We start from the raw sequence: 25,385 nt of genomic DNA, 5'->3' as shown, positions 1-25,385 counted from the left end.
TGATATTACCTGCGAAAAAACTTGTTTCAATATTTTTTTTTTCGTAATACGGCATTGCAACGGGTATTAGTCACGTCTAGTCTTTTATATTTAAGACGCCACTGGGTATTAATCTACTTTCGATCATAGCTGAATGAAATCCGGGTCAGGTTTACCAACCTTAAAATATAAACAACGCAACGAAATACAGCCACGGGTGGTAATCATAAAGTAAAGAATAATTTTTGAAAAACAAACAGTTTCGCAAATCACGACATATTCTTTTAAAATATTATTATTTCTTCGAAGATTTCGATATCGCCGTTGGAAATTAAATGTTTAAGATTTGGAAAAATGTACGCGTGGACAATATAATCTGGAATACGTTGAGCGAAAAATAATTTGTGGGCACTATTTGCGGGTAAAGTTGTTGATAGATTTGATTCCATTTGGCGAATGATTGTGCATTTTTTCGCATTGTACAGTATCGAGCCGTTAACTAATTCTGAACGGGAAGTAGGTGGTAGATGAAAATCGTGGTCCGCGTTCTAAAATTGGCGAAACGCGTTTACGAATTAGTCAAACGGATTCAAAGATAAATAAAGGGAGAATCGTCAATGTTCTGAATCTTTTAAAGAAGTCCCGGAAGTGATCCCTGCTGTTCTTGGATCAGTCACAATCTGAGTTTTGTTTTATTTTTATTAAGGCCATTAGTTGTAAGTTAATTTTTCACCACCATAAATTCCGTTCTGGAGATTTTTCCCCTGGACTGAAGTTGATGATGACCAAATCAAAGACATAATTGAAGAGGATCGACACTTAAAATGTCTCGGGCTGGTTAAGCAGCTCGATATTTACCTTGAACGAATTGAAACCCACCCTTTTTTGAAAAGAATCATCACTGGGGATGAAAATTGGGTCTTGGACAGTAACAAACCACATCGAAAGCTGTAAAACAACAAAAAAATGTCATGTTGTTAGTTTGGTGGGATTACAAACGTCGTGGGTTTTTTGATCTGTTTCCAAGGAGCCCAACGATCAATTTTGATGTTTACAATCAAAAATTAACGAAGCTGGATGAAGCAATCAAAGAAAAACGACCAGAATGGTCAAATCGGAAACCCATCTTTGACAACTCGTGGGAAACTATTGGAGCCTGGCCGGGAAGTGATGCCACATCCTCCATATAGCCCTGATCTGAACAAATGACGATTATCTTCAATCGCAGCCGGTTCAGTATTATGCTGATAAGGATCAGCGTAATCAAAACCGAAATCCAATAATAAATTGGATCGAATTAGCGAGTTGAAATTTTATATAAAGCTTGTCGCACCACGTATATTGGACGGTGTTTACCATAAAAATAAATGAATGTAAATAACGTCCAAATAATGCAAACCATTTATTAATTATAATAGAGGCTTAACGATCGAGATTCATAAACGTCGATAAGTCCATAGATTTCATCTCGGATAATGATTATTATTTTGAATATTGGGTTGCAACGGATGGTCCAATTTTATATTTACAGTTAACAATTTCTTTGTTAGTCTAGTTTTTTTTTGTAAGCAACTAAACGGTACTTTTTTTCATCTAAAAATCACGCGAGTTCTTTTCTAATCAAGATTTTTGACAGACTTCCATCGCATTTAAATAATCAATCCGAAAAAATAGTTTCGGTTTTAAAAATGTCAATAAATCTCGATAAATACAGGGTGGACCATAAATTTTTGCAAATAGCCATAAAAACACGGTTATAATCAAAGTTTATTTTGCATAATAGCATTCTTAAAATTTTGGAAAACTCTTCGAGGCATAGGACCAAAATAATTGTCCATTTCTTTACGAATATTCTCCTTGGATTAGACTTTTGTTCTTGGTATCTTCACGTAGACTCAAATTTAAAAAAAAAAAGACAGATCTGAGCTGTAAGGGATCTTGAAATATAAATTTGACAACATCCCTTCGACCACGCATCTATTTCGATCGATTTCAATCTATTAAATATGCAAGAAATTTTTGGCACACTCCGTATGAATTTAATCGAAAATCAATAAACGTATGATTTTTTAAAAATAAATTCCATTGGGCGCGTCGAAATGATCCAATATTTTGGAAGTACCAACTGTCAAAAGACTATGTGTCAAATTTTATGACATTTCGAATGATCAGAAAAAAGTGACAGCCGTTTAAATGAAGCTACTTTTGTTATTTTCAAAAGAATTTAGAAAAAATCATCATCTGAGTGGACTGCAGCGAACCACCGTCTTTATTATGCGTTAATTTTGTGTATTTACCTACTCCGGATCATAAATAATTAAGAATCCACAATATATTGAGGCATTTTTGACTCCTGGACCTCGGAATGACTGTTTGAAACAATTTTAAATGACATGTAACTAATAATAACTCAATAAGTCGTGTGACTGACACACAGATGGCGCTGCCATCGTCAAATCCATATGACGTTTATGAATTGCGCGAGATAGCTGCGGCCATTAAGATATCGGAAGGCAGATTGCCATGCCGAGGGAACCGTAAAGAATTTTGTTGAAATCCCAGTTCAGCATTACTTAAAGTTTCTTAAAGCCACAAAAAAAAATTGTAAACAAGAGCTTAGAAACAAAATTTTGAGAAAATCGCGCAAAATTCCGCTTGCGTGAGAAAGATTTCCATCAGATAAGGACGTAAACGTTTATTTTGAAAACAGCAATTAATTTTTTGGAAACGGCATCGCCGAACTAAATGTTTATACTTAAATGTAGAATATACAAATATGAAAACTTTTCATATCACCCTCGTATATGAGATGCTTCATATTTGAAATTCGCTCTATATAGAATAATGATTATTTAAATACTAGATAATTATTATACAATCGGCATTTTGTTGATAAAAATTGTACCCGGTAGATCCGTCGCAAATATTTATTGTCATCGGTACCCAGCGACGTTGCCGAGTTTTTTTATAAATCCACTTTATAAAGAGAAACGAAAACTATTATAAAATTGTAGTACAGTAGAAACTCGATTGTCCGGTCCTCAGTTATACGGTTTTCGAGATTATCCGGACTATCGTAGATAAATGGACAGAAGAAAATTTAAATGTGGAAAATGATGTAGGAAAATCTCAAGATATAGCAATTCGGGCTCTGGAAACAGCACTCAAGTGGTTTAAAAAATAAACAGATCATGATGCTGCGAGATAATTACAGCTGAATTCGTGATATAGCAGCAATTAAGAGAAAAAGTAGCTTACGTCAAATGCCAATTGCCAAATATTTTAAACCATATTAAATTATTATTATTTCTTATTAATAATACTATTATTTATTAATAAATATTACTATTATTAAACTTATTTCATTTCACAAAATCCGCTTTTCATCGTACATTCGATTATCCGTAGTTTCTAATATCCGCACTTTCTATAATCTGTACCTTATTATTCGGACTTTCTATTATCCGTAGTTTCTAATATTCGGACTTTCTATTATCCGTAGTTTCTAATATTCGGACTTTCTATTATCCGTAGTTTCTAATATTCGGACTTTCTATTATCCGTAGTTTCTAATATTCGGACTTTCTATTATCCGTAGTTTCTAATATTCGGACTTTCTATTATCCGTAGTTTCTAATATTCGGATTTTCTATTATCCGTAGTTTCTAATATTCGGACTTTCTATTATCCGTAGTTTCTAATATTCGGATTTTCTATTATCCGTAGTTTCTATTATTGGGACTTTCGATTATCCGTACTTTCTAATATTCGGACTTTCTATTATCCGGACTTTTTATAATCTGTACCTTATTATCCGAACTTTCTATTATCCGTAGTTTCTAATATTCGGAATTTCTATTACCTGTACTTTCTAATATCCGTACTTTCTATTATCCGGACTTTTTATAATCTGTACCTTATTATTCGGACTTTCTATTATCCGTAGTTTCTGATATCCGCACTTTCTATAATCCGTACTTTCTATTATTCGGACTTTCTATAATCCGTACTTTCTATTATTCGGACTTTCTATTATTCGGACTTTCTATTATCCGTAGTTTCTAATATCCGCACTTCTATAATCCGTACTTTCTATTATTCGGACTTTCTATTATTCGGACTTTCTATTATCCGTAGTTTCTAATATCCGCACTTTCTATAATCCGTACTTTCTATTATCCGGACTTTTTATAATCTGTACCTTATTATCCGGCCTTTCTATTATCCGTAGTTTCTAATATTCTGACTTTCTATTATCCAGATTTTCTATAATCCGTACTTTATTATCCAGACTTTCGATTATCCGAATCCCTAACGAAAACAATTGGTCCGGTTAATCGAGTTTCCACTGTAATTCGAAATAAATAAACTGACAACTGTTTGCGTGTTCCGAAAGCAAATATTTTTCACCACTTTAAACAAATCAGTACAGCTGTAGTCTTCAGAAATGTATGATAATGAATATTTAGAGACAATTGGAAGCGCGCGCCCGGGTTCTCATTCCAAATACAAACGAAAAGATCGAAAATCTTTATTATATAACTTGAAATTAAAATCGGAACTCGTACTTTTTCAAATATTTCTTGTCAAGTATTAACAGCAACAGGTTTAAGATAGTCTCCATTTTGAATATGTGTCATATATCAAAATGGCTTCATGTGATGACACGTGATGTGTAATATTGAAGTAAAAATGGATATAAAGGTTTGGCAACGTGGCTATAAACTTACTTCTCGCTAGTCTGGCCGAGTACTGGCGATCTTTGGCGAACTTGGGGAGAGTTAGCAAAGAAAATGTTTTCGAGATGCTGCAATCAGACAGTGACTAACAAGTTGCGGTCGCCGCAAGTCCGCTTCAAATTCAAGCGAGATATTAAATAAGATTGAGCGTGAAGAGAGTGGTGTGCAGTGGATGATTATTTCAGGGTTTTCTTCTTCTTTTAATTTATTTTTTTTTCTATTGTCTTCCTCATAGTTTCATGTGAAAAATGGAAAATAAAAACTTTATCCCTGATAGCGTAAGTTTAAATATTTTTTTTTGTTTGTGGATAGTTTTTTTAATTTTTGAAAATTGATTATTTTAAAAATGAAATTTTAATCTTTTTCTGAAGGGCGATTGTGCAATTTTTTTCTCAATTTACGTGCTCTATCAACAATAATAAAATGCGAAAAAAAAAACACGTTAGGCATGAATTTTTTAACCTATTTCTAATTGTCTCATTAATTACAGTTTTTTTTTGTAAAATCCCATGAATTTACGTTATATAATCAAACGCGAGTAGGTTACAATATTTTTTCTATGGCTTTTGAATTGTTATGCAATTAGTAGTTGTTAAAACTAATTATAAAATAAAAAAAATTACTAAAATTAGTAAATTAAAAGTCAGTAGTAGGGACAAATTTAATTATTTCTTTCGTTGAACTATACGGTGGGTGTATTGAAAGTTCTGTACAATTTTTTTAGCAAAGCATCCTAAATGTAGTAGCTGAAATAATAGTCAGGTCAAAATAGACACAATAACACATTTTAGTACAAGTAAACCAAAAGATTCAATATCAAAATCAAGATTTTGAAGATTTTAAAATAGCTGGAACGATATGGAACCGTGGGAAAGTGAAACTAAAAACGAAATGGTCGGATGAGGTGGAGAAGGATTTGAAAATAAACAGAGCCGAGGAGTTTTTGAAAGGTAGAAGATTATCTTCCATTTTGAAAGCAAGTTTCACATGATGGACGTCGTGCTGCCGTAGAAAAACATTGTAATTTCTCAGAAATTCGATTGGAAAATAACCAGAGGCCGTTTCCTCGGACATTTCGTCACCAATAGAGCAAAATAGAGCGTCGATTTCTAAATGATACATCGAGAAACCGTTCGTCGTCACGAAAACGTTTCGGAACAGTCGAAATATCAAAAAAATTTTTTCTCAATCGCGCAGATTCGAAATAAATTGCGAGGTAAACGTTTTTATTACACTCATACGTGCAGCAAAACAAAATAATGACGAAAATATTACGAAAATTTCGAAACGGTAACCTTGCATTTCTTTTTCATTTTTTTTTCCGACGACCTTCTCAGATGTCACTTCTCTCGAATTTTTTTCTACTCGTAGTACAAAAACCGGATTTTCGTAATTTATAATTACCTACTCGAATGTATATCTACAGGGTGTGGTGTATAATTAAAATTATTTTATAAACAGAGAATTTTTCATAAACACATTGTATATTTACTCAAGTGGTAACTAATTAATTTCGCCGTAGTTTTTTCACTTAATTTCCCCCATCGGCGATAAATACCATTATGAAACTATAGAAAATAAAATAATAATTGATATTTGTTGAATTTTACGCAATCTTATTACTAATTGTTTGAAATTTTTGCAATACCATATAAATAAACAATTTATTTTGTATCGACGATTGAATTTGCGGTTTATTACAACAATTAGTACAGTTCACGTCGGTATAATCGAATCTAGTCGCTCTAATTTGATTAAAAACATCCTTCGATGATTATCGATTAGATTTTGATTATAGATTTGTATCTGGGGCATATTAAAATATCTGAATACATAACTAATAAGTTTTTTGTGTTGCACTTGATCTCCATATCTACGTTTTTATATAAAGGAGGACACGAGACAAACAGCCTGGGGAATAATTTAGAAGATTACGTAGATTTTTATAAGATATCAATGGAAAAACCGGTGTAGTAAAATCGAGGATTCGGGGACTGAAAATCATTAACAAAATCAACATTTGGAAAAATCATTTGCGGTTAAACATTTTGTAAGCGAAAATTGAACAGAAAACTCAGTTTCTAAGAAATATGTAAGTTACTTTCTAAAGGAACGAATTATAGTTCAAAAATCAAAAATATCCAGAATAATAAGCGGCAATGAATATTTTGAAACTCTTTAAAAGATTAGATAGAAACAGAAAAATGAAAATTTTCAAATAATTTAGATTTTCAAGCTCTAGAAGAATCAGCAACCAGGAAAATTGGATAAAAAACTCGTTAGAGACAAAATTGAATGAATTTTTCATAATTTTTCGAATATTGTCATCATTTAAGTTCTAAACAAACGTCTAGAATGATAAAAATAGATTTTGAAACACCACTAAAGCAACCAGAAGAATCAGCAACCAGGAAAATTGGATAAAAAACTCGTTAGAGACAAAATTGAACGAACTTTTCATGATTTTTGGAAAATTATCATCATTTAAGTTCTAAACAAACGTCGAGAATGATAAAAATAGATTTTGAAATAACTAGTTTCGATTTTCAAGCTCCATAGAAGCAACCAGAAGAATCAGCAACAGGAAAATTGCATAAAAAACTCATTAGAGACAAAATTGAATGAACTTTCCATGATTTTTGGAAAATTATCATCATTTAAGTTCTAAACAAACGTCTAGAATGATAAAAATAGATTTTGAAACACTACTAAAGCAACCAGAAGAATCAGCAACCAGGAAAATTGGATAAAAAACTCATTAGAGACAAAATTGAATGAACTTTTCATAATTTTTGGAAAATTATCATCATTCAAGTTCTAAACAAACGTCTAGAATGATAAAAATAGATTTTGAAACACTACTAAAGCAACCAGAAGAATCAGCAACAGGAAAATTGGATAAAAAACTCATTAGAGACAAAATTGAATGAACTTTTCATAATTTTTGGAAAATTATCATCATTTAAGTTCTAAACAAACGTCTAGAATGATAAAAATAGATTTTGAAACACTACTAAAGCAACCAGAAGAATCAGCAACCAGGAAAATTGGATAAAAAACTCATTAGAGACAAAATTGAATGAACTTTTCATAATTTTTGGAAAATTATCATCATTCAAGTTCTAAACAAACGTCTAGAATGATAAAAATAGATTTTGAAACACTACTAAAGCAACCAGAAGAATCAGCAACAGGAAAATTGGATAAAAAACTCATTAGAGACAAAATTGAATGAACTTTTCATAATTTTTGGAAAATTATCATCATTCAAGTTCTAAACAAACGTCTAGAATGATAAAAATAGATTTTGAAACACTACTAAAGCAACCAGAAGAATCAGCAACAGGAAAATTGGATAAAAAACTCATTAGAGACAAAATTGAATGAACTTTTCATAATTTTTGGAAAATTATCATCATTCAAGTTCTAAACAAACGTCTAGAATGATAAAAATAGATTTTGAAACACTACTAAAGCAACCAGAAGAATCAGCAACCAGGAAAATTGGTTAAAAAACTCGTTAGAGACAAAATTGAATGAATTTTTCATAATTTTTCGAAAATTGTCATCATTTAAGTTCTAAACAAACGTCTAGAATGATAAAAATAGATTTTGAAACACCACTAAAGCAACCAGAAGAATCAGCAACCAGGAAAATTGGATAAAAAACTCGTTAGAGACAAAATTGAATGAACTTTTCATAATTTTTGGAAAATTATCATCATTCAAGTTCTAAACAAACGTCTAGAATGATAAAAATAGATTTTGAAACACTACTAAAGCAACCAGAAGAATCAGCAACCAGGAAAATTGGATAAAAAACTCATTAGAGACAAAATTGAATGAACTTTTCATAATTTTTGGAAAATTATCATCATTCAAGTTCTAAACAAACGTCTAGAATGATAAAAATAGATTTTGAAACACTACTAAAGCAACCAGAAGAATCAGCAACAGGAAAATTGGATAAAAAACTCATTAGAGACAAAATTGAATGAACTTTTCATAATTTTTGGAAAATTATCATCATTCAAGTTCTAAACAAACGTCTAGAATGATAAAAATAGATTTTGAAACACTACTAAAGCAACCAGAAGAATCAGCAACAGGAAAATTGGATAAAAAACTCATTAGAGACAAAATTGAATGAACTTTTCATAATTTTTGGAAAATTATCATCATTCAAGTTCTAAACAAACGTCTAGAATGATAAAAATAGATTTTGAAACACTACTAAAGCAACCAGAAGAATCAGCAACAGGAAAATTGGATAAAAAACTCATTAGAGACAAAATTGAATGAACTTTTCATAATTTTTGGAAAATTATCATCATTCAAGTTCTAAACAAACGTCTAGAATGATAAAAATAGATTTTGAAACACTACTAAAGCAACCAGAAGAATCAGCAACCAGGAAAATTGGATAAAAAACTCATTAGAGACAAAATTGAATGAACTTTTCATAATTTTTGGAAAATTATCATCATTCAAGTTCTAAACAAACGTCTAGAATGATAAAAATAGATTTTGAAACACTACTAAAGCAACCAGAAGAATCAGCAACCAGGAAAATTGGTTAAAAAACTCATTAGAGACAAAATTGAACGAACTTTTCATGATTTTTGGAAAATTATCATCATTCAAGTTCTAAACAAACGTCTAGAATGATAAAAATAGATTTTGAAACACTACTAAAGCAACCAGAAGAATCAGCAACCAGGAAAATTGGTTAAAAAACTCATTAGAGACAAAATTGAACGAACTTTTCATGATTTTTGGAAAATTATCATCATTTAAGTTCTAAACAAACGTCTAGAATGATGAAAACAGATTTTGAAACACGACTAATTTCGATTTTCAAGCTCCATAGAAGCAACCAGAAGAATCAGCAACAGGAAAATTGGTTAAAAAACTCATTAGAGACAAAATTGAACGAACTTTTCATGATTTTTGGAAAATTATCATCATTTAAGTTCTAAACAAACGTCTAGAATGATGAAAACAGATTTTGAAACACGACTAATTTCGATTTTCAAGCTCCATAGAAGCAACCAGAAGAATCAGCAACAGGAAAATAACATAGTATAGCCATTCTAGCTGCAAATAAGCATTCGGAAGGTAATATCAACAAAAAACAATCTAGTAAACTCATCAAAGACGACATTGAGTACAAGTTTTGAAACACTATCAGTATTTAAGTTCCAAAGAAGCATCTAGAACAATAATCACCATCAACAATTGCCACTACAGCTTGGTGTTAACCTTGGTCTTTCCCGATTCTATTACATCCATTGTTTTGTAAGTTTTACTGAACTAGATCTGATACAGGATCTGTCTCTTTTCCCAGGCTTATCCTCCATTCTTTGAATATGCCCAAACCATCTCAACTTCTGGGCATTAATCAATCGAACGATCTTTTCTATGCTAATCGATTTATCCATTATTTTCCCTCTAGAATATTCTTAATCTTTCTTGGAGTCTTTTTGTGTTATCACATTCACGATTGGTCTTATCGGAGTCCTGAAGATCTTTAACTTCGTTGTTGTCGGTCTTGCTCGGGTGTTTATGTCGTCTCCAACATATTTAAATCGATTTATAACGTCTTTAAAAAAAGTCTCGCCATCTATTATTAAATCTTCCAATGTTTTTTCGGAAAAACTAGACACCAGCATTTGCTAGCTAGAAAAACCACGGAAACCATTTACCACACATCAGTTCAAATAATTTTGAACGGTCGAAACGTCGAATTGACGGGTTTGGTACCCAATCGATTCGAACGCGCGCAAAATTTCGATCTTAAAGGAGAATATTTTGGAAAAAGATAAAGCCATAACCCACAACTTTAGTAACAGCCCTCGTAGGGCTCGTAAATTTTCAAAACAAATCATTCAAATCTCAAAAAAAAGCGTCTAAAAGAATCGTCAACGATAAAAACCGATTAGAAAATTCCTCACGATAATTCTCGTAATCAAATCGACACGATCTCCATTTTATAACAGATTATCGAAGTTTCCGCCATTCGGAAGATATATAAATGTCAAGATTATTTATTAATAGTTATTATTTCATAATAAAACGTTTTCGACTAATATTATCCGCAAATTGAAAAAGCATTACGACCGCCCGAGGCTTAGACAAGTAATTTTAATCATTGAAACATTCCGCAAACTATTTACGTGCAATTATATATCAACAATAATTATTTAAACAAATAAAAGTCGATCGTGGTTCATTCCAAATTAACCTTCATTCGCAACGAACGGTAGACACGAACTTTCAAATTTTTAAACCGCATAAAATTCAATAATTCTCGCGACCAGTTCGCGGGGAGCTAAATCAGACAAATACGGTGGCCGAGAGACGACTCCTGGTCGAATTTCCGTTACATTTTGTTTTGCGCCTTTATATATACAATGGGGTTAATAAAAGTCTGTTTTATTGTACAGGATTACTCCTTATTGACTTTTTGATGTTCTGGGAGGAATTATATGGCGATTTTGGAAAAAAACGATGAGCGTCACTTTGGTTTTTGATATTTAACATCCTCTATTTCTCGAATGTGTCTTATATTTCCAATTTCTGTTAATAATGTTGGACAAAAATTTTTGTCTAATCATTTAATCGGGTATTCGATGAATTTATATAATAATTTGACGTTCTGTATACGATTCAATGAAATATTTGTACTGTTTAAGAAGGTCGTCGAGCTTTCACGAATTTATAACACGTAATACCACTTAGAACAATACCAACTGAATTATACAGGGTGTATCATAAAATAATCGTACAAAGAGATATATAATTAATAGTTGTCGTGTGAAAAAGCGGTTTTAAAAATAAAATTCACAAAAAAGGAAACTGGAAAATCTATATTTTCAATATTTACACGATTACTTATGATTAAATCGTCGATATAAAGCTGAAACTATTTATTTTGACACTCCGTATATTCAGAATTGTTGTGGACATCCATTCCTAACTGCGTAAAGTGTACAGATGCCCAAATGGTACAAAGAATTCAATGCCGGACCTACAAACGTCCATGACTAATAAAGTTCCGGCCGGTTTTTAGGGTTCGGGCGAAGTAATCGCGAAATTGGAAGAAGGAAAACCGAAGGAACCTCAACGAGATGATCCGTGTCGTCAACAAGTCTTGCTTTCACAACATTTTAGTCATTCTCTGGGTCCTTCACGACGGTTTTACAGTTATGATTGAGTGTATCGGGGGTGGGTAGTGGTCTATACGTATATCGCAAACGGAAAGTATCGCAGGCTCGATTAATAATCATATCACATTCCCCGTATATTATCGGCAAATTGAAATAATCAATTTTAACACTTTTGCAACGACGTTTCAAAGGAAACTTCAACGTGAGTTACGAATTACGCAGTACGATTCATCAAAAAACGTTCCTCTGTTGTGGACATTCATTCCTAACTGCGTAAAGTGTACAGATGCCCAAATGGTGCAAAGAATTCAATGCCGGACCTACAAACGTCCATGACTAATAAAGTTCCGGCCGGTTTTTAGGGTTCGGGCGAAGTAATCGCGAAATTGGAAGAAGGAAAACCGAAGGAACCTCAACGAGATGATCCGTGTCGTCAACAAGTCTTGCTTTCACAACATTAGTCATTCTCTGGGTCCTTCACGACGGTTTATAGTGGTCTATACGTATATCGCAAACGGAAAGTATCGCAGGCTCGATTAATAATCATATCACATTCCCCGTATATTATCGGCAAATTGATCAATTTTAACACTTTTGCAACGTTTAGATGTCAAGTTGTTGTTTGTTTGTTGATATGTTAAGTTTTTTTTGGTCACTCCAGACCAACGACAATTAAAAACCAGTTTTTTCAAGTTTCTACAAAAACCGTTAATTTGAAATATATAAATGTATTAAGAAAGTCCCCTTAATTTAGAGCGTAGAATCCAATGGTAAAGAAAAAAATGGGGGTTGCCATTTGAAAAAATTAAGTTTTTAGAAAGCGAAATTCGGCACCATTTTCTGAACACCCTGTATAAATTTTTGCCCGGGATTTCACAAATTTTGAATGGTATAAGTGTTATTTATCCAAATCCCAAAAATATTAGACCTGCCCCAGTTAAACTTGGAAATATAATTTTTTTAGTGGAGGGCTGCACGTGTCAAAAAATTTCGAAAATGTGAAATAATTAAAAAATTATGGACATTAGGCATATTATGCCTTATATAAAGTTATATTGAAATTTCGCGTAGATTCCAAAAATTTAATAAAAACCATAACATTTCGTTCAAAATAACGAAGTTTGGGAAGTTTCAGATCAATTACTTTGAAAAAATGAAAATATTAAGATTACGGATATAAATAAATCAACTTTCGTCTATTTTTAGCGTACAACGGTGTTTCTACTAAAACGTGTCAAGGTCGGTTAAAATCTAGGCAGAGCCTGTTACGTTATAAATAAATTAATCGGTTAGTTGATTCATAAATTTCTTCTTTCGCATTTAATAACATTAATTATTATTTTTCCCTACAATATTTTTAACAAATTAAGTTTCCGCGATCTGTTTATAATTATTTGTTTCTAATCTACATTACTGAACAATTTATACGGATCAAAATAATCTTCAAGACGTTTATAACCGTTCCGAATACATCTAAGTATGTATAAATCAAAAAAAAAACAATAAACTACGTCGCGCGAGCCGAATCTCTAGAAACTGCGTAGTTCCGCTGAGATCTAAGCGTTCAAAATCTGTGTATGAAATAACGAAAAAGGTAGAAAGATGCAGTTATATTGGTTTTTCCTAATATATCGGAAAGGATAATTTTAATTGCAAATTTATTTTGGAATCAAGTTAATTATGAATATTATCAAAATTAATATTTCGTTGGGGTTATTACACTTAAACTTACGTAAAAATTTCATTCTTTTTCAGTCACGATTTTCACTTGAACCGATCATATTAAAAAAAAAATTCACGAAACACGTGAATTTCAAAGTAAATTTCAATTAAACGTCAAAATTAAATTGGATTTCTATTAGTAAAAGTATTTTGTTAATAAGGACTGTTTTTGTTGTCGTTTTTTTCGCGCTCGAAACATTGTAAATTAAAAAAAAACCAACAGGAAGTGATTCAGTACTCCCACAACCTTCTTCTGGATCAATGAAATACCTAGGGAATGTTAAGAATTGCTGCAATTCATGTTTTACTAGGGTATGAACGTTTTTATTGTGGGATTGCGTACACCAAAGTGTACTAATTAATATATATTCCGAGCTTTCGGATACCTACACCGTCTGCCAAAAGTTCCCAATAAAACAACATAATGAATAACCAAGTTATACATTTATTTGGTTCAAGGGAAACGCCGTCCGAAAACCTTTACTAAGGCCATAAAACAAAATAAAACGGATGCCCTTGCCATCGAGATTGAATTGAAGAACAATTTAAATTCTCCGAACCGATTAGTTCAAGTTTGGAGGTGTTTGGTTCAAAACGAGGAATTTATGTTTAGCCCAGCGTCCAAAAAAAAATTATCAACATGGTGGTAGCTCAATTAAGGTCTGGGATTGCTTTTCTAGCCATGGAATGCCGTTCCTTCGGGCTTACCATTAATTGGAGATGGACTCATTTGCTAACAAGGCATTATCCCAAAATATACAGGGGATATTTGGCCTCCTCGGAGCCAGGATCTCAATCCCATTGAACTTGTGGAAAAAACACTATGAACAACTGTTGGAAAAAGTTATAGAATGTAAAACCGGGTTGTCACTAACCCCGAAACTTTTTCGCGCAGTGACAACCCGACTTGAAGGGGGAATTCTTTGATAAAGATCAATTTAGCTAACTGTAGCATGGGATGTTAATATTTTCAAATATAATGATTGTCAAAAATGATTTTATTGGATGATTTAACAGTTTAATTATCTTTTTCATCGTTGTTCAGGTCTTCGAGTTGTCGTACCCTATCAAATGCTTGGGCGAGATCAACAATATTGAACTCTTGTTTGATAATTTGTTCCTTGTTTAATTAACGTGGTTTCAAACTTTTGGCCAGCAGTGTATGTGGTACAACAACAAATCCCAAATAATTCTTTCTTCCCACGGATTTGTCTTTTAATTCCGACGATTCCAACGAAAGAAAAGAAAGAAGGCGTTTTAAATAAACTGCAAGTGATTTCATTTCATTTTATTCAATACGAAAACGGTTTTGTTATTTGTAAGACAACGATCTGCAGTTACATAAATATTAATATTATTTTGTAATGAGATTTCGTATCATTAAATCAAAACAAAATAAAAGAAACGTAATACTTTCACTATTTTATACAGAACGGACTATAAGAAACTCGATATTTGGTTTCTGAAGAAGATTATTTGGTTATCGAAACGAGCGAGGTTGAAATATCGACAGCAAGTTTTTCCTTCGTCATTTCAGGCAAAGAAAAGATAATAAATTAACCGGTCGTAGGAAATAATATATTACGAAAGTTGAATTTTCGGTCCTGCGCGTTTCGGTGTTCTCGGCTTCGCCTCGGGGATATCAACTTTCGGCTCGTATCGGCGGAAATGTGAAGGGAGTTATGGAAAAGTTCTAATTGGACAACAAAAAGGTATTGAAACGAAAAAAATCGCGTACAATTTGTAGGGAAATTGCTTGAAATAACTCGGGAGACTTCTAGGTCTACAATTTCATCTAACAAGTCTTGAAATTTATCATTTTTCGTGCGCAAACGTTGTTTAGAATCAATTTATCTCTATCTCGACGATCTTCTGGACAAATTTCTAATCTTAAATCATCTGAATCATAATCGATCATCACCAACAACCAGTGGCTCTCTTTTATGAACTTTGCGTCTGCCAAATTTAGTCCTTCGATCTTTCGTACACACAAGGCAAAACTGTAGATACTTCTTAGGCTTAGTCTGTACCCCTCGAACCAGAAACTTGACGCTGCACTGAAGCTCAAAGCTTCTTGAAGATGGATTGGGCTTGTGGAATCTACGACCTTTCACCGTCTTTCTTTCAGCTTCATGATTGAAATTTCTGGTCCTAATCAGCAAAATATTGAACCAGGTGTAATTGTTGATAGTAATCATCAGAATTGATCGTTTGGTTCATTGGAAGTAGCTCGATGTGGTTTGTAGTGGTTGCTCCATGATATTTTTCGAAATATGTTACTGTCCAAGACCCAATTTTCATCCCCAGTGATGATTATTTTCAAGAAAGGGTGGGTTTTATTACGTTTAAGGTAAATATCGAACTGGTTAACCGGCCCGAGACATTTTAAGTGTTTATATGACGATCCTCTTCGATTATGTCTTTGATTTGGTCATCATCAACTTCAGTACTCCGACCAGAACGTTGTTCATCGTCGAGGGAAAAACATCCAGGACGGAATTTTGAATTTTCGGCATTCGTATATTCGGAAATTCCAAACGCATTAAAATAAAACAGTTTAACGAACTCTTGTTATAAGGAACGATCCTATTTATAGCATAATCTACACCCACATTCTAACGAGTTGCTAATAAAAATTCCACGCTGTTGACTGTTACGAAAATAGATTCTGAAAGATCCGGCAAATTGTAAAAACCAATATTTGCAAATTTGCAAGGTCGTTTCAATTTTTTTTTTGACAAATATCTATACGTTGCAACTTTGTATTTTCATAATAGAACACACTGTATATTTTCATATTTCTAGACACTTTTCGTTTTTATAATACTCCGCGTGGCAGTATTATACAGGGTAGCTTAAAAAAACTTAAATGTTCAAAAGGACTAAACGTTTACGTCGTTGTTTAGTTATAAAAGATATTCTATACATTTTATCAGTTGTATAAGCCCGTAGAAAAAAGTCTAAGCTGTTTAAACCTGGAGAATTCGATGGACACCACGTTGATACGCCATTTTAGATCTAATTTCTTGAAAAATTGTATTTTAAATGTGCAATTACTGCAATATTGTGATGTACTAGGATCCTGTTAGGCTCAACAAATCTTTTGATGATTGATTTGCGTAATAATTCAAGTATTTCTTGTGTATTATGTCCCAAGAACGTTTGAAAACCATTTTGGGAATCGGTAGTTTACGTGATCTTAGAAAAAATGGGTTCCAATGACATAATTTCAAGTTAAAACATAAAATTCCATATTTTTGTAATTTTTTGTAATTTCAAACATCAAAATTTCACCGGGCGTCAATAAATTTTTTTGTACATAAAATATCTACAATTCTACAGGGTGTTTCAATCAAGAAATCCGAAAAAACCTTTGTAGATAAAGTTTCGATACATCCTGTATATATAAAACGAAGTTTCTCGTTACGTCAAGGACATTTAAGGATAAAATTTCAATGAGCGTTGATAATTTTGTTTTTGCATAAAGTATCAACAAACCTACAGGGTGTTTAATTCAAGAAATCCGAAAAAATCTTCATGTATCTAAATTTTTATACATCCTGTATATAAAAACGAAATTTATCGCTACATCAATGACATTAAAGTACAAAATTTTAATGGGCGTTGATAATTTTGTTTTTGCATAAAGTATCTACAATTCTACAGGGTGTTTAATTCAAGAAATCCGAAAAAATCTTAATGTATCTAAATTTTTATACATCCTGTATATAAAAACGAAGTACTCGTTACGTCAAGGACATTTAAGGATAAAATTTGACTAGACGTTGATAATTTTGTTTTTGAATAAAGTATCAACAATCCTACAGGGTGTTTAATTCAAGAAATCCGAAAAAATCTTCATGTATCTAAATTTTTATACATCATGTATATAAAAACGAAGTTCTCGTTACGTCCAGGACATTTAAGGATAAAATTTGACTAGACGTTGATAATTTTGTTTTTGAATAAAGTATCTACAATCCTACAGGGTGTTTCAATCAAGAAATCCGAAAAAACCTTTGTAGATAAAGTTTCGATACATCCTGTATATATAAAACGAAGTTTCTCGTTACGTCAAGGACATTTTAGGATAAAATTTCAATGGGCGTTGATAATTTTGTTTTTGCATAAAGTATCAACAATCCTACAGGGTGTTTAATTCAAGAAATCCGAAAAAATCTTCATGTTTTTAAATTTTTATACATCCTGTATATAAAAACGAAGTTCTCGTTACGTCAAGGACATTTAAGGATAAAATTTGACTAGACGTTGATAATTTTGTTTTTGAATAAAGTATCAACAATCCTACAGGGTGTTTAATTCAAGAAATCCGAAAAAATCTTCATGTATCTAAATTTTTATACATCCTGTATATAAAAACGAAGTTCTCGTTACGTCAAGGACATTTAAGGATAAAATTTGACTAGACGTTGATAATTTTGTTTTTGAATAAAGTATCTACAATCCTACAGGGTGTTTCAATCAAGAAATCCGAAAAAACCTTTGTAGATAAAGTTTCGATACATCCTGTATATATAAAACGAAGTTTCTCGTTACGTCAAGGACATTTAAGGATAAAATTTCAATGGGCGTTGATAATTTTGTTTTTGCATAAAGTATCAACAATCCTACAGGGTGTTTAATTCAAGAAATCCGAAAAAATCTTCATGTTTTTAAATTTTTATACATCCTGTATATAAAAACGAAGTTCTCGTTACGTCAAGGACATTTAAGGATAAAATTTGACTAGACGTTGATAATTTTGTTTTTGAATAAAGTATCAACAATCCTACAGGGTGTTTAATTCAAGAAATCCGAAAAAATCTTCATGTATCTAAATTTTTATACATCCTGTATATAAAAACGAAGTTCTCGTTACGTCAAGGACATTTAAGGATAAAATTTGACTAGACGTTGATAATTTTGTTTTTGAATAAAGTATCTACAATCCTACAGGGTGTTTCAATCAAGAAATCCGAAAAAACCTTTGTAGATAAAGTTTCGATACATCCTGTATATATAAAACGAAGTTTCTCGTTACGTCAAGGACATTTTAGGATAAAATTTCAATGGGCGTTGATAATTTTGTTTTTGCATAAAGTATCAACAATCCTACAGGGTGTTTAATTCAAGAAATCCGAAAAAATCTTCATGTATCTAAATTTTTATACATCCTGTATATAAAAACGAAGTTCTCGTTACGTCAAGGACATTTAAGGATAAAATTTGACTAGACGTTGATAATTTTGTTTTTGAATAAAGTATCAACAATCCTACAGGGTGTTTAATTCAAGAAATCCGAAAAAATCTTCATGTATCTAAATTTTTATACATCCTGTATATAAAAACGAAGTTCTCGTTACGTCAAGGACATTTAAGGATAAAATTTGACTAGACGTTGATAATTTTGTTTTTGAATAAAGTATCAACAATCCTACAGGGTGTTTAATTCAAGAAATCCGAAAAAATCTTCATGTTTTTAAATTTTTATACATCCTGTATATAAAAACGAAGTTCTCGTTACGTCAAGGACATTTAAGGATAAAATTTGACTAGACGTTGATAATTTTGTTTTTGAATAAAGTATCAACAATCCTACAGGGTGTTTAATTCAAGAAATCCGAAAAAATCTTCATGTATCTAAATTTTTATACATCCTGTATATAAAAACGAAGTTCTCGTTACGTCAAGGACATTTAAGGATAAAATTTGACTAGACGTTGATAATTTTGTTTTTGAATAAAGTATCTACAATCCTACAGGGTGTTTCAATCAAGAAATCCGAAAAAACCTTTGTAGATAAAGTTTCGATACATCCTGTATATATAAAACGAAGTTTCTCGTTACGTCAAGGACATTTTAGGATAAAATTTCAATGGGCGTTGATAATTTTGTTTTTGCATAAAGTATCAACAATCCTACAGGGTGTTTAATTCAAGAAATCCGAAAAAATCTTCATGTATCTAAATTTTTATACATCCTGTATATAAAAACGAAGTTCTCGTTACGTCAAGGACATTTAAGGATAAAATTTGACTAGACGTTGATAATTTTGTTTTTGAATAAAGTATCAACAATCCTACAGGGTGTTTAATTCAAGAAATCCGAAAAAATCTTCATGTATCTAAATTTTTATACATCCTGTATATAAAAACGAAGTTCTCGTTACGTCAAGGACATTTAAGGATAAAATTTGACTAGACGTTGATAATTTTGTTTTTGAATAAAGTATCAACAATCCTACAGGGTGTTTAATTCAAGAAATCCGAAAAAATCTTAATGTATCTAAATTTTTATACATCCTGTATATAAAAACGAAGTTCTCGTTACGTCAAGGACATTTAAGGATAAAATTTGACTGGGCGTTGTTAATTTTGTTTTTGCATAAAGTATCAACAATCCTACAGGGTGTTTAATTCAAGAAATCCGAAAAAATCTTCATGTATCTAAATTTTTATACATCCTGTATATAAAAACGAAGTTCTCGTTACGTCAAGGACATTTAAGGATAAAATTTGACTGGGCGTTGATAATTTTGTTTTTGCATAAAGTATCAACAATTCTACAGGGTGTTTCAATCAAGAAACACGAAAAAAACTTTATTGATAAAATTTCGATACATCCTGTATATAAAAACGAAGTTTCTCGCTACGTCAATGACATTAAAGTACAAAATTTTACTAAACCTCAATAAATTTTTTTGTATATCAAAAATTTACAAAGCTATAGGGTGTCCAACTAAATGGGAATGTATATTTTTGAATAAACCCTATATAATATTGCATAACCTCAAAAAGGGCGCAAATAACGAGACGATGCCATAAATATAAAACTATACAAAGTGTTCCATTTAAAAATACATGTAATTTTGTCTTTTTAATTTCTATCTTGAGAATTTTTTTCTCGTATCTCATTTGACAACTAAATAACTGGATTTCCTCGTTCTGATGCCGCACCCTGTATTTATATATTTTGTATTTCGTAATCTAACTAGTATTATATATCATGGTCGTTATAAAAACTTGCTAATAGTTTCGTAAAAGCTTTTACCACACATTTATTAACAAAATCAACTTTTTTTTTTTAAATTTTAGATCCAAGCAGCAGATCTCGACAAGAGTTGGCATATACCAAGACCCACACTAGCTCGTAGCTCGCAAAGTAGTCAAGGTTCCACTTCTAGCAACAACAGTACGCAAGTAAGTATATCAAACCTTATAAAACTCGAAAGAATTTAATTATAAATCAACTGAATTTGTTATTTTTCCATATTTGTAAACGTCTTATATATTTTTAATTGAATTAGAGTTTATTTATTTACGTTTTACGATGTATTCAAGGCTAAAATATAGGAAAAACCACTTTTTTTGTATTAAAACCTTCTATCTAACCTAAAAACAGCGAAAAAGAATCACCAAACAAAAAATCAAGTTACCGATTTGTTTTATATTAAAAAATCTTTCATATCGACCAATTTTTTTTTCAGAGCGTCAGGTCCGGATCACTCCTATTGACCGCCGCCAATTTGGCGCAAATCCACCAGCTCGAACAACCACCTGATGTTGAAAATGAACCTCCCATGACTTCGACACGTGACCAGAATATACGTTACTACCTTCAGACACAATCGGTCGACGGTGTCGACCACCTACCGCCATCTATCAACGTCAATAAGAAAGAACCTGACAGCGTGTCAATCGCCAGCAGTACGCATTTCACTGTAGTTAATATGAATACGCGACACAGGCCGCCTCAGAGGAGTTTCTGTAGAAAACACCAATTAACTATTCTGGTATTGACAATGTCAGTAGTGTTCACGATCGGAATCATGGCGGCTATACTGTTGTTAGAATGTGAGTGATTGATTTTTCATTTATTAACATATAAAGTCAATCGTTCATCATACCGACCTCGTATATATATATATATATATATATATATATATATATATATATATATATATATATAGCAATCAACTCCAAAACTCCAATTGTTCTATTTTAATTGAAAATTCGTTAAAGTTAGTCTCGTATTTCAAAAAATTTATTTACTTTATTGGTTAAAACATTCACATTAACACTACGACAAACGTCTAAGCACTTTCTTAACTCTCCTCGTATAATAGTTATACCGAAACTTTATGCAAGGTCCAGCATCCGAAACAATGCATTAAAACCTTTTTTTCAAAGTGTTGTTCGTCGTTTTGAAAAAATTAAATAAATTTTTGATAATCAAATCACATTAAAATCTGTCAACCAACACCCCCTTTCACTGTTTACAAAAAATACAGTATATGTAAATATTTATTTCAAATTATCTATGAAATAAAGTTAAATTTGGCAACATAGCATATTGTTTCAGCAGATACATGATGTTAGATGTAACTTGAATAGTAATTTTTTTTTTGTTTTAGTGAGGGCCCAGAACCAAAGGTACTGATTGCCTAAGATGAATGAGTACAAGAAGTTCTTGGACTATATAGTTACATATGGACTGGTACTTCTCCTATTTTCCCCACAGTAAAAAGAAAATGGCAAAATAACTATTGGAACCAACGTTAACTAGTGGGGAATTCGATTCGATTCTTGTACAAGAATTTAAAACCATTTTTGAAGTATAAAAAATGCTTTTTGATTATTTTGGAGACATTAGAAGCATCCAAAATTATACATAATCGTGCAAGATCGTTTTAAAGTTAATTCTATCACATGTTTTGCCCCTTTCTCTTTTCTAAAGTATCAGTTCATGAAACTGTACGGCCTGAGAAGAAATTTAACCATATCAAACAATTAAGGAGTAAAAAAAGGAAATTAGTTACATTTTTTTTTCGCTTTTTATAATGTATCTTATTGACACTGCCTTTTACTTTCTATAACAGTTAATTAAATAAAAACCTGGATATATCATTTTTAATAGTTTAAAATGGAAAAGTAGCAATTTTCTAGAAATAAACTTACAAGTTTGGGATCTGATAGCACTTTTAGATTCGTCAACAACAAATATAAATTTAATTTTGATGATGTGAACCAGAATGAAGAATATAGAGGTTTCAAAAAATTTTATTTTTAACAAGAAAGAGGAAGGAAAAATCAACGAATTATATGAAAAATTAATTCTGCCAATTTTTTTCAACAGATAACCTCAAAAAAATAATAAATTAAATATTATGAATACAGAGACAATAATATATAACATTAATATGTCATAGTTGATCCACAATCTCTTTCAATGCGAATAGATTGTGTTTTTTAGCAAACTAATTGGTTTTAATCTACTTCACCTCTGAAATAAACATTTTTTTCAAGATTCACTCGATTTTTGTTGTTGACAATTTTACCAATGATCGTTTGAGATTCTTTCACAAATAATTACTTCACTTTGTGATTTCATTCACGAGAAATAATACAAATTATAATCCGTTCTTTATAAACAAAATATTCTTTCTATTCGTACCGCGCATTTTTATTTTTTGGTTAGGTTTCATCTTCTTTTTTTAAAGTAACAAATGAACTATATATCACCATAGAAAAATTAAAAACATAAAAGAATATCTAACGTATTTTCAAGTTTCATTTTACATATCTGATTACAAAAAATTTGTTATCGGTATAAATCAATTAATTTTAGAATTTCTAAAGGTAACCCCAGGCACTGGAACTCTTTAATAGTTTCCAAAATTTTATAGTATGTTTTGCGTCGTTATAAATTAAATATCATTGGTTTTCATATGCTTTCGATGACAAGATTTCTGCTACTTTTTGAATTAACCAGTTCATTTAGAACAAATATTTAACATAACTTTAGTTGGGTACTTTTCAAAAATAATTCTTTGAATGAATCAATTTTTTTCTTATTCTTTTCTAATATGATGTTATGTACACAATATAAGAATATTATAATATCCTATATTAGATTTTATTTCTCGTTAGAAGATTAAAATGTATTAGCCAAATGTAGAAGAACAAAAAACAAGTTTATTCATCATTCATATTATATAATTTCTTGCAATGTGTTCTGCTATTCGTAGGCTCTATAAGATTCTCATCAATCAGTTAAGGGAACTCCAAAATCTTCATTAACTATTTAATCATACAGGTAAAGGCTATATGGGAAAAAGAATAAACTACCTAGCCTCTCCTATTCTTCTCTGTACATTATAGCAATTGTGTTGATTCTGAATGTATCTGGATGATAAATTTTGCATTTCTAACCCTTCCTCGCACAATATATCTTTGTTTGAAATCTTTCACGGCACCTCTAAGTAGACTAACAATGTTTCAATATTAATTAACAATTGTTTTTCTATATTTACTCAAGATATTGCTTCATAAGCACAGTTTTGCTCCTTAAACTGATTTTCAAGCAAAACAACTTCATGGTAAACTATTTTTCATAAAATACAGTATTTCAGTCCATTACTTCTTTATTTTATATCCAATTTGAGGCTCAGAAGATTCTTACAAGATACTCAGAGCAGTTCAAAACGTTCTTTAACAGCCAAGAGACAAATATTGTTGCTTTTCCAACATGTTCTCTCACAATGTACATTTGGTTCAAAGTTTCCAAGACAAGTGAATTATTTTTCAAGAGGTACTGCTTCCCAAGCACAGTTTTGCTTTTAATAATCTTAAACTGATTTATAATCAAAACAACTTCAAGATAAACCAAGATAAACTTGTGTTCTTTATATTTGGCAAAATTAGTTTAACAATTTAAAAAATGTGTAGGTAATATGTTTACTGTGATATAAAACTATATTGTAAAATTATTTATATTTATTCTATTTCTGTAATGTCAATAACTTGTATGACTCAGAGATGTATTTAGTAAATTTGTGTAAAATTAAATATTATTCTTATAAATGTTGTTTTATTTTATACACACACTGTATATGCCAATGCAGATAATTTAAAAAGTATAATTGTGTTAAGAAATAATGAGAAATACACAAAAACATAGACAAATTGATAACAAACTCAACAAAATTAATTTTTTTTTATAAAAATGTATTAGTTAATGTACTTACCTCGACATCTCCTAAATTCTGTGTCCATGAATAGTTCTCTAGATCACAGCCATTTCCTTTATTAGGCATTAATTTGCCATTTTCAGAAGCATCTTCGTCATTTTCAATCTTCTTGGGTGTCGAAGTAGTTTCCGATTCATCAGAAGGACAACTAGGAGTATTTTTATTAGCGTCTATTTCCGCTTGAAGTCTTTCTGCTTCTTCATCAGTTATTTCTGTAATTTGAGCTGGTTTGACCGCTTCGGATTCCGCTTTTTTAGCAGCAGCTGCTTTTTTCCTAGCTTCTTGTTCGCGTTTCTCTTTTAGTTTTTCTTCGTATTGTTCGCGACTCGATTTTTCGTACTTCTTGAACGTGTTCATAACCAACTAAATATATTCCAATTAAATACGGTTATTTACTTTAGCGATATAACTTACCTTTTCCCATTCTCCTTCTTGTGCTCCAGTGAAAAAGTCAGTTTTTCTACTCAAGAAGCTAACAAATGTATCTAGAAGCTACGATATTTTATTAAATTTAGAGGTTAGGTTTTGGAAAAAGTTTTACCTGTGTCGGTCCTTGTGGATGATGCTGTGCGATTGATAAAAATAACGTGTCAAATTGCTCCGATTGATTACCGTCTCCGCTCATTTTCGTATTTGTTGTTAATAAATTGATCAAAAATATACACTATTAGAAAATAATATATTCACGGCGGCGTTTTATTGACTTAACATGAAAATGTTTGTCAAATCTTGCCAACATTAAGAGTG

General features: G+C 31.3%; 2 protein-coding genes across 2 annotated transcripts in view; one reads left to right on the top strand and one right to left on the bottom strand.

The window, feature by feature from the left end:
• LOC130440529 (nuclear migration protein nudC) overlaps positions 1-25,384 on the bottom strand; it is a 68,547-nt gene extending 43,163 nt beyond the window's left edge. Inside the window, exons 1-3 of the mRNA XM_056773763.1 lie at positions 25,180-25,384; positions 25,053-25,130; positions 24,636-25,001 (exon numbers count right to left, since the gene is read on the bottom strand). Coding sequence (XP_056629741.1) covers positions 24,636-25,001; positions 25,053-25,130; positions 25,180-25,263 — 528 coding nt within the window. The 5' untranslated portion in view covers positions 25,264-25,384. The remainder of the gene's footprint in view (positions 1-24,635; positions 25,002-25,052; positions 25,131-25,179) is intronic.
• On the top strand, positions 4,737-24,468 carry LOC130440530 (uncharacterized). The gene is made up of 4 exons (XM_056773764.1): positions 4,737-4,996; positions 20,704-20,808; positions 21,096-21,462; positions 22,023-24,468. Exons 1-4 carry the CDS (start codon positions 4,967-4,969, stop codon positions 22,046-22,048), a joined length of 528 nt encoding a protein of 175 aa, XP_056629742.1. The 5' UTR covers positions 4,737-4,966; the 3' UTR covers positions 22,049-24,468.
• Position 25,385: the final 1 nt, after the last annotated feature.

This window comes from Diorhabda sublineata, chromosome 2 (genome assembly GCF_026230105.1).
Source record: "Diorhabda sublineata isolate icDioSubl1.1 chromosome 2, icDioSubl1.1, whole genome shotgun sequence".
NCBI classification, from domain to species: domain Eukaryota; kingdom Metazoa; phylum Arthropoda; class Insecta; order Coleoptera; family Chrysomelidae; genus Diorhabda; species Diorhabda sublineata.
Note: the sequence above shows the minus strand (reverse complement) of the source record. Positions and strands in the feature narration are given on the sequence as shown.